This window comes from Condylura cristata, unplaced genomic scaffold (assembly GCF_000260355.1).
Source record: "Condylura cristata isolate star-nosed mole 26May11 unplaced genomic scaffold, ConCri1.0 scaffold00017, whole genome shotgun sequence".
Taxonomy (NCBI): domain Eukaryota; kingdom Metazoa; phylum Chordata; class Mammalia; order Eulipotyphla; family Talpidae; genus Condylura; species Condylura cristata.
In genome coordinates this window covers 36351931-36363178 of record NW_004567118.1, presented here as the reverse complement: position 1 = coordinate 36363178, position 11248 = coordinate 36351931, and the positions used below count along the sequence as shown (strand labels likewise).

General features: G+C 43.9%; 1 protein-coding gene across 1 annotated transcript in view; it reads left to right on the top strand.

The window, feature by feature from the left end:
- The first annotated feature begins 10693 nt into the window (after nt 1–10693).
- TMEM97 (transmembrane protein 97) overlaps nt 10694–11248 on the top strand; it is an 8308-nt gene continuing 7753 nt past the window's right edge. The window contains exon 1 of the mRNA XM_012726643.1: nt 10694–10923. Within this exon, the coding sequence (XP_012582097.1) occupies nt 10798–10923 (126 nt within the window). The 5' untranslated portion in view covers nt 10694–10797. The remainder of the gene's footprint in view (nt 10924–11248) is intronic.

Below are 11248 nucleotides of genomic sequence, written 5' to 3'. Positions count from 1 at the left end.
AGCAGCGGGCGGGTCAGGAGAGGTCTGCCTCGCCATGTGGTCGCCTCCGGGGCAGGCAGGGATCGAACTCATGGGGAAGTGGCTTTAGCTTCTCAGTGCTGTGCTTTAACCCGCTGCGCCACCAGGGATGGCCCCTCACCTCAATCTTAATTCAGATTTCAAACATCTAGTTTCTCTCACAGATTTAAAATATCTTGAGTCAAACACATGGTGACATTTTTCCCTTTACCCTTGTTCAGTAACTTTTTATCAGTGAGTGAACAATGTCTAGAAATGTGGAAGGAAGAGGTAAATTGCGTATTTGCAGTTGGTAGAACTTTAGTGGATTTTGTTAAGAGGCCAGGGTTTATGTTAGGTAACAAAATTCAGTGGCCTCTAAAGAGAGATGGGTTTATTTTTAACTTCTATTTTGATAAGATACTGATCTTCACAGCTTATCCTCAACCAACTACCTTCATCTAGTTCATATATATCATTTATTTATTTATTTTTTACTGCATACAAGACTGGTGTGTAGGCCAGAGGTACAGAGGGTGAGATGATTCACCAGAGTCGAGTGGGGAGCAGAACAGGCAGACTGAAATGTGCAGCCAACGGAAGTAGTGGGCGAGACAGGAAAGGTCTGCTGTGCCATGTGGGTCAGCTCCCTGGCAGGGGCTTGAAGTCATGCTGCACTGGCTGATGATAGCTTCATGGTGCTATGCTTCAGCCTGTTGTGCCATTAAGGAAGGCTATATTCTGGTTTTTAAAAGTGAGTAACTTTTCTTGAAGTTTTTCAGATGCTTGCCCTTGGGAAAAAGATCTTACAAAGACAATATTATGAGTTCCTTTTTAAAACATTGATGTGTTTTAAATATATCTTTATAATATAAATATGAAATGTTTTTATAAATATTTGATACATTTTTTGATTAATAATATACCTAAAACCATAAAGGTATAGTGAAAAGGAAGTAGTAGCAAACCACTATTTGTAGTTTCATGTGAATAGCTCCACAGGTACTCTGCACAGTCAAGTTTACAAGTTTTGATAGGAATGGTCATACATACTATTCGTCACTGCTTTTCCACTTGATATATGTGGAAGATTCATATCGCCACATACACAGCTAAATCTTCTCATTTGAGCCACTTTTTAAAGTAAACAATATCTTGAATTCATTTTCCCCTATCTTGTTTTGACATGACATTTTTTCCCCAAGAAGACAAATAATTCAAAGTTGGTTAGTTATAACCAACTAACCAACTTTCCGCAGGGTAAGTCATTGCACATGCGTGTAGTAGTACATGTATTTTAAATCACTTGTTACAACTCTTTAAAGACAAGTAGTGAAACCAAATATTGAAAAGAGCTAGCCATTTTCCCCATTAAACACTGGAATAATCAAACGACCTTTTCTTATTTTTGCCAGTTGCCTATGTGGCTCTCACTACTCACCTGTGTTTCATTCCATACTGTTTACTAAAGCTTGTATCATATAATAGCTCTTCAGTTTTGCAAACAAGAAAGGGCCTTAAAAATTAACATGTGTTCACATGTTATCATTCACATAGAAAATAAAGACCAACAGAATAACCCAGTCGTTACTAGTCATGCTTTTCCTCTAACCATCAAAGAAAGAGCCAGCAACGTTTTGCAAGCAGTTTGACTTGAGAGTACATGAGGACATGTGAGCTTTCATTTCCAGCAATATAGATGATGAAATGTTTTTAAAGAAAACTTTCCTACTAAAAGCTTAGGGATTTCTGATGAAATACAACAAATGTTAAATGAATAACTGAACTTACAGAAAGAGGGAATTCTTAAAGCAATCAGAATTAAAGATGAAGCCATGGCTTCCCTAAGGCCAACTAGAAAAAATAGTAACAGTTAATACTATAGCCGATGTTTTTTGACTAAGTACTGTATGTCAATCTTTGCTATAAGTAACTTTACAAACATAACTTTACAATGTAAATACTGTTAATGACTCCATCTCAGGAAAACACTGTGACTCAAAGAAACAAGTTAGAACCTTGATCAGAACAGCTAGATAGGAGACAGGAGACGTGGCCTTGAGCTAAAACCTTAGACTCCCACATATAGCTGAGACATTCAAAGGGTTATATTTTTAATGAAAAAGGAGTTGAGAGAGGAAGAAAATCTACATGCCACAAGGAAATGTGTTGTTGCTTAAGTTCTAGGTAGAGATGAAAATTTTCCAGAAATATAAACAACTTTGCTTTTACGTGTCTTGAGAGTTCAGATTTATGCTACCATCAAAGCCAGGAAAACTCTTTAAATAACTTAAAGTGGCCCTCGGTTGTACCCTGGGGTGCCTTGCAAAAGCAAACACAGATGTAACCTCAGCTGGGGTCTCAGAGGATTTCAAGTGCTTATAAAGCCCACCCAAATAGAAATTTATGATCCAAACTGCAAAATACAAAGGAAAAGGTCACACTATATATAAGGGATATTCAAAAGCCAGGTATTTCAAATAATGTAAGTATTGGATACTGAATATAAAATGACTGCTTACAAATATCTAGGAAACAACCACATCAAAAAAAAAAAAAGGAATAAAAGTCATTAAAATTAAACATGGAGGCCCTCCCTGGTGGCACAGCGGGTTAAAGCACTGCACTAAGAAGCTTAAGCCACTTCTGCATGAGTTCGATCCCTGCCTGCCCGGGAGGTGATCCACATGGTGCGGCAGACCTCTCCTGGCCCGCCCGCTGCTCCCCTCAGCAGTGTACTTCATTGATCTGCCTGTTCCGCTCCCGACTCTGTCCCTGGTGAATCCTCTCAGCCTCCGCATCTCTGGCCTGTACCCCAGTTCTGTATGAATAAATAAATAAATCTTAAAAAAAAATTTAAACATGGAGGGAAAAGACACTAGAAGTAAAAATAGAATGAGTAAGTAAGAGCAGATTGGTCCCAGCCAAAGAAATTATGTAAACTAAAACTTGTGGAAAATTACCCAGTCTGCATTACCTTTATGCTGTAGAAATGCACAAACACATGGAAAGTAAAAAATATTAAAAGACTTGGAAATAGAATGAAAAAAGTCAAATTAATATCAAATTGGTTTTGCAGACCAAAACAGTAGAAAGTAGAATATTAAATAATAGCTGGACATTTCCTAGATTTGATCATAGTTAGGAGTGATTACATTTAGGAGGCATGTCATAGCAAGATAGCTAGTATTAAAGCCACACTATAGCAGAATAGTCTCTGTGTAATAAGAGAATTGCCTAAAAATTATACTTAGTTTGAGTTGCAACAGCAATAATTGAAGCTGGAAGACTGATAGCAGCAAACTTTTCAGAGAAAATAAATACTAACTTGGAATTTTAGACTTTCATGAAGATATAAAGGTATTTTCAGGAAACATGTTTGGTTTACCATCAACAAATCCTCATCAAATGCTAATGGATGCACTTTTAGTACAAATTACTAAAAGCAGATCTCCAAAGCAAAAATGGTGAACATGTGAGGAAAACTAAGCTAGCACAGACTGCACAAAGCAATAATAGCTGGGTGGAAGACAAAATAAATTAGGCACATCTGCCCCTAGGGACAAATGAAGACTCCAAAGGTAGAGGCTAGAGAACTTGAGTATGTTTTCTGCCATCTCATTCTCCCCCTTCATAATCATCTTTTCCCCATTTTACAAAAAAGCAACTTCTTACACATCAAGAAATAATTACTGTGGCACAATGTCCCATAAAACTTATAGGTTGTCAAGTGACAGGGCAATTTGAAACAGCTGTTTATAAAGACCTCACCTCTTTCACCACTGTCAAATAATCCTAGAAGAGGATTCCTTAAAAGTAAAGCAAAGACAGCATTATCAAGAATATTTGAGGCTAACAGCATTTATTTCATCTAGACAACAAATTCTTGATATACCTGTCTTAAAACGCAACAGATTCTTGGTATAACTCTTAAATGCAGAAATGAGATGTTGGTTGTGTTTTTTGTGTGTTTATGAAGATTTATAAAATAAAGCCAAGCTTTTCAATAAAAAGATAAATCTGTTTTGACTGTTTAGTTGGCCATTGATGGCTTTTTCACATGTAAGTATATGGTAGTCATCTATTCATAGTAAGAATTAGTTGGAATCTGCAGCTACACAGTTCAGACAAAAATGTATTTAAGGATTTTTTTTTTAAAGATTTATTTATTTGTGCATACAGAACTGGGGTACAGGCCAGAGGCTCAGGGATGGTGAGAGGCTTCACCAGAGACAGAGTGAGGAGCAGAACAGGCGGATCGACGAAGTACACTGCTGAAGGGAGCAGTGGGCGGGTCAGGAGAGGTCTGCCACGCCATGTGGTCACCTCCGGGGCAGGCGGGGATCGAACTCATGCGGAAGTGGCTTTAGATTCTCAGTGCTGTGCTTTAACCCGCTGCGCCACCAGGGAGGGCCCTAAGGATTTTTTTAAATTGCAAAATCTAATTTGTGGTTTAGGGTACATGAGAAGTTGTAACCTTTGTACATTGCTGATGGGAATGTAAAGAGCCACTGTGCAAAAACTGGCAATTCCTTTAAAAACTTAGTGTTATCATTTGATCCTGCAGTTCCATATCTGGACATAGGAACTAGTGTTTATGATAGCATTATTCACAATAGCCATAAGGTGGCAACTCATGTCTGTTGACAGATGAATGGATAAAAATGTTATACAGAATATTATTCAGGCTTAACAAGGAAATACTGACACATGCTACAACATGGATGAACCTGAAGACATTGTGCTAAGAGAAATAAGCCAAACACAAAAAGCTAAAATTGGATGATTATCCTTATGTGAGTTACCTACAAGAGCCAAATTCATAGAGATAGAAAGTAGTGTAGTGATTAGCATGGGCGCAGGGTGAGAAGTTACTGAATGAGAACAGAATTGCAGTTTAAGATTAATGAAAAATTTCTGGAGGTTGATAGTGATGATGGTTACCTAAATGTGAATACACTTAATGCCACTGAACTATACATTACAGTGATTTTATTCACTACATATGTATGCATATTTGTGTTGTAAGATACATGTGTATGTATATTCAGCTGTGCTATCCCAGAAATGAAAGATATTTAATCATTAGATCATTTATTTTCAGCCTCTCTTCTAGTAATGAAAAACTTTTTTTTTTAAGATTTATTTATTTACATACAGAGCTGGGGTACAGGCCAGAGGTTCAGAGGTGGCGAGAGGATTAACCAGAGACAGAGAGGGGAGCAGAACAGGCAGATTGATGAAGTACACTGCTGAGGGGAGCAGTGGGTGGGTCAGGAGAGGTCTGCCACGCCATGTGGTCACCTCCAGGGCAGGCGGGATCGAACTCATGCGGAAGTGGCTTTAGCTTCTCAGTGCTGTGCTTTAACATGCTGCGCCAGCAGGGAGGGCCATAATGGAAAACATTTTAAAGACAAAGTTTTAATTGATCTAGACACAATTACTGTAGCTTTACAGTAACTTAAAAAAAAAAAAAAAGATTTGTGTATACAAGAACTGGGGTATAGGCCAGAGGTGAGAAGAATCACCAGAGACAGAATGGGGAGCAGAACAGGCAAATCTACTGAAATACACTACTGAGGGGAGCAGTGGGCTGGTCAGGAGAGTTCTGCCATGCCATGTGGGTCACCTCCCTGGTCAGGGATTGAACTGGTGCTGCAGTGTCTGCAGAGAGCTTCTTCATAGTGCTGGGCTTTAACCCATCGTGCCACCAGGGAGGCCCTACAGTAACTTTTGAAAGGAGTTGTGAGTCCTTTAACTTTTTTACAGATGTGTTTATTCGTGCATATAAGAACTGGGGTATAGGCCAAAAGTGCAGGTGTGAGAGGATCCACCAGAGACAGAGTGGGGAGCAGAACAGGCAGATATACTGAAATATACTGCTGAACGGAGCAGTGGGCAAGATAAGAGGTCTGCCGCACCACATGGGCCACCTCCCTGACCATGGATGGTACTCAAGCTTCAGTGGCTGTGGATAGTTTTCACAGTGCTGCTTTAACCTGCTACACCACCAGAGAGGGCCTAACTTTGCTTTTTTTTAAGACTATTTTGGCTACCCCATGTGCCTGGCTTTTCCATATGCATTTTAGGATCAGCATGTTAATATCTGCAAAAAGCCACCTGAGGTTTTGATAGGGTTGCATTGAATCTTAGATCAATTTGGGAAATACAGCCTTTTAACAGTGCTAAATCTTCTGATCCATGAACCCAGGCTTTCTTACCACTTATTTAACTCTTTCAATGTTTTGTCATGTTCAGTGTACAAATCTTGCACGTTATTAAATGTATTCCCAAGTATATTATTCCTTTTGATTGAATTGCTTGATTTTATTTTCAGATTGTTCATTGCCAGTATATAAAAATACAAGTGATTTTTTTATATTGGTTTTTACCTTGTAACCTAACTAATCTTGCTGATTCTAATTTTTTTTAATATTTTCTTTGGGATTTTATGCTGAAGTATAAAGGTCTTTGAAAAAAACATTGTAGTCTAAACAAAAGGCCAAAACTGTTTTCTCCTAACTTTAAAAAAGGAATAATAAAAAGTTTCTGTCCTGGTTTTTAAAAAGGTGTTCATGATGCCATCTAATAATGGAAGCTTTTTGTTTTTATTTTTTAGGGAAGATAGGCTTGGCTATCTCTGTTCTCCTGAAAACTATTTTGAAAGATGTCAAACCTACTGAGCAATATGAAGAAATAGTATAATGAAAACTCATGTACCCTTCACTTAGTTTCAGACACTGCATTTGCATTATTAGTTTCTCCATATACAAACACACACACACACATATTCATATACTTAGGTACACTAAGAATAGCGTTATCCTAAAGCACTACTGTAATCCCAAACTGCCTTGCTGTAGATCTCCCACTGTCTTTGTCCTGACATCAAGTCTGTTGTCTCTTAGCTTTCCAAACCAGTAACCGGATCTCACCAAATAAAATGGACCCCTCCTACTGACAAACAGGACTGGGACTAGGAGGTAAATGAAACACCTCAGACACAAATCTTAGGCGGACACAGGCAAAGTCAGTAGTCCAGATAAATAATATTTCAATGCAAAAGGTCTAAATAGACTTTTAAAAAAAAAGATTTATTTATTTATTCACACAAAACTGGGGTACAAGCCAGAGGTGCAGGGGCTGTGAACGGCTTCACCAGAGAGAGTGGGGAGCAGAACAGGCCAATTGACAGGTACACATCCAGGGCTGGGGATCGAACTTGCCTCAAGCGGCCATGGCCATCTTGCAGTGCTGCATCCTAATCCGTTGTGGAACCAGGGAGGGCCCCTAAATGGACTTTTAAACAAAGGTGTTCATAATCAACTGCCAGCTGTTGCAGCTCCGCCCACGTACACAGGTTGAGTGAAAGGGCAACAGACTTGCTGCCCTCTGCCGGGTTACTGGGTGACACCCACAGAACTGGAGAAACCTGAATCTCCTACACCTCCCAACACTGACAGAATCTTGGCTTTTGCTAAAGAACAAACTGTTTGCCTTTGAAGTACGGAGGCGTCTGCTAATTCTAAAGCCACAGCAGTTTCCAGGTCTTATCAGTTTCCATTAGCAGCAGGCCCTCTTGAAACTTGATAAATCTAAATCTTGCTATTGGCTGGCTGTTCTTACACCTAGTGTTCTCTTCACAACCACACTAGGTGACAATCTCTTGCTGGCAGAGGAGTCTGACCACTCACTAGGCCTCTCAATGATGACCCCAGCTTTGTGAGAAAACTACCGTCTTGCAGGGAAAGTATAGAGACAAGTGTTCAGATCAGTGTCACTCTGAGTGAAAGGAATCAAATAGGGCAATGGGAGGGTGACTGCTTCTGAAAATTCATGGGGGTGGGGAAGGAGGCAAGGGAGGACACACAGGTATATTCTAAAGTGAAATAGGAAGCGCTTTGTACAGTTGCTACCACAGTGGGAAGTGACCACTTTGTCATGGGCCTTCCAGCATTGTTCAGCTGGGATCACAATGCTAGAATCCTGTTTCCATCCCTAGGCTAGGCTAATGGTGTCTGTCTCTTCACAATACAAATAACTTTTGAAAGACAACAAACTTGGCATCTTCCCTTTCAGGACAAGAAAGCCAACTTTTTCTTTTTTTCTTTTATCATCTTTCACCAAACACTTGCTTTGGGTGATAAATCTGCTGATTAGTCATGTCCCTCTCCCCAGGGCCATTTTTGCCTTCTATTGCTTATCTGACCTCATCAAGTTAAGAGCTGCAGTTCCCCCACTAAAGGAATTTCAAACAAGACAGCAGCTGGAAAAGATTTTATTTGGACAGAGGCCTTTCAGTAAAAGTGCTTGGCCTTGAAAATCTTTATCTACAGATAACAAGGTTGGCTAGGTGGGGTGTTTTTTGAGGAACTGCCCCATTAACAGCTGTACACTTATCATGTTCCCTGAGCAAACCCCAGCTTAGGGGCCCCCACCCCATACCCACCAGTTAGCAGGCTATTACAATCAGCAAGGAGTGCAGCTTAAAAGGGGCTGCTGTCCTGAAAGCCAGTTCAGCTGTGTGGGTAAGGAGTGCTGCAGCCTGCCCCAGGGGCCCTGGGGAGGCCAGGCTTTCCCGTTCTGACAATGTCCACTCACCCTAATGGGTCAGCCCTTGCTCACCACCCCAGAAAAAAACCACTATCACCACTTCCCTCTCCTTCCACCCTGATTGTCCCCAACTGTCCCCACTCCCTAATCCCTTCAAGTACCCCTCCCCAGAGCCCAACCCCCCCACACACACACCAGGGGGCTAGCAAGCCCCTCTTACCCTCAACCTCACCTCCCACAGTAAATGACACCTGGCTCCCTGTCAAGGACTTGGCCTCCCTACAACCCTCTCCACACAGGCTGTTTGTTTTCTCACACTCCACAGCTCAGGGTCAGGAGATGGGGTCACCAGCTTCCATGGTGCCCAAGGCTAGGTCCACACTGTTTCCCGTCTGCCCTCAGGTTTATGCTGTACCTCGCCCCATCACACTTGATGAAGTGATATTTGGTGATATTTACTCCGCTTAATATCAAAGCAACTATATAAGCAAGAGGCTCACAGCCTTCTCTCCAGCCACCTGCCACCACCATCCTAGCTAGCCTGTGCAGTTGACCCAGCCCACACTTGGGGTTTTCTGTTCTTTGACTTCAACTCCAAAAGACCTCTTCCACCAGCAAACATCCCCCAACACCAGGAACTCCTTGTCCTAATCCCCCATTCATTCACTTTCTCCCAACATGCTGGCACATCTTCCTCAAGCTATTCCTGCCTCCACTTTCTCCCAGTCTAACAGCTCCTTGGCCTCATGTTTCTCCCTATCCAGCTACATATCCATTGACTGAACTGGGTCAGCAGACACCACCATCATTTCAATCACGATCTTGTTCAGCTCCTCAAAATCACCATTGCCTTTCTGAACCCCAATCCGGAAAGAGACCTTTTTCTGAGCAGATTCCACACTGGAGAAAAGCACAAGGCTAGGAAATTGGAGCCTCCAGATTAATGGGCACCCACTTCAGCAGGGCAACTGTCAGTAATTCTCATCGGTCCTAATTCTACGGAGTCTACCTAGGCAAGCACAGAGATCTGTTGACCTGACCCTAATCTTCCCATTTTCCCCCATCCAAGAAACTTCAAACACACCTACTCAAGCTCTCCTCTCTTAACTGAAAATAAGCCTCTGGAGCACATCTCCCTCAAACTACTGTCTCATCTCTTTCCTTCCCTTCATAACGTGAATCTACACTCCCCCCTCCACTTATTTCCCTGCTTCTTCACTCCCTGCTGTTGTCATCTGCCTCCGATCACCATCTGACCCTCCCTCCTTTCCTCTGTCACACTGCACCCTTTCTTGTCCACCTGCATCAGCCCCCTTTTCCATGACCCGAGGCTGAAGCACCTCTAAGATCTCTTACAGGCCCTCTGTCCTCAAAACTCAACCTCCATCAATCGCTGTTGCTCACAACATCCAAATGAACCTGCTAAACCAAATTAACGTTCCCTTCAATTCACTTCTCAGCCAGTGGCACGCACTCATCCTTTCCCCCAGGGCAGACCCAGGGTTCAGTCTATAGAGAAAAGTATAATGAATAAATGCATCCTGCCCCTCCTTATTCTCTGTAGCCAGTGGCTCAGGCTTGTCAATTTTACGTCCTAGTTACCCCATTCTTCTTTCTTGAGGCTGGTTGCCTCCTACACAGCCTTCGGAAGGCTTCTGGGTCCCCTCCACTCCCACGGGACGAGGATTTCGCCACCGCGCGGGTCACAAAGCACTGGCCTGCCTGGCCGGTCCTAGACTGTGACTCCCACTGATTTGGGATTAGGAGCTTTACCCTCATAGGAGCCCACGGCCCGGCACTCGATAAGGACTAAATGAATGGAGGAATGAGCCACAGGCGCCACGGTGGGCAGCCGCCCCTGAGCTCGGCGTGCCACGAGGCCAGCGGCGCGACACGCAGTCGCGCCCCTCGCTAGCCAGCTGTCGGCGCACCGCGAGCGCGCAGACGCGGCGGACAAGGAGCCCCGCCCCCGCTCACGCGGCGCTCGGTCGGACACGCTACCCGAGACGAGCCAATGGACGCGCCCAGCGGTGAGCCCCGCCCCTTCCCGCGCCGTGGCGATTCAAACAGCCAATGGGAGCAGCCGGCGTGGTCTTCAAGCGGGAGGGAAAGGGAGGGGAAGGGAGAGGCGGGGCGGGCGGCCTCGGCGCGGGGTCCCGGGACGTGGAACAGATCCCGCCTGTCTTCCCACGTCGGCGGGTTCCTGCGAGCGCAGTCTCGGCTACTGCTTAGCCTAGCTAACGGATTATGGGGGTTCTGGGCGCCCGGCGTGGCCTCGAGTGGCTGCTGGGTTTCTACTTCCTCTCCCACATCCCCATCACCCTGCTCTTGGACCTGCAGGCGGTGCTGCCGCACGAGCTCTACCCTGTCGAGGTGAGGGCGGTGGTCGGGCCTGACCCGGGTCGCCGAGTTGGGGGCCCCTCCGCGCGCTGCGCTTGTCCCTGCATTCCCCTGGACCCCCCTTCTGCGCTCTCGCCCACCCGGGTTCTAGTTCTGCGCTGCCGCCCCTTCCCCTCTCCCGCGCTCCGGCGGCGGGTGCTCCGGCCTCTCTCTACCTTTCAACTGGTCGTCGTCTTCGGGATTTTGTTTTACCAGACTCTTTCCCTCCCGCCACCCCCGCACCAAAAGAGTAAGTTTATCCACAGTAGCTATCACGAAGCTCTTAAGATCCCTGCCTCTGAAGGCAGCTGCCTGGGCT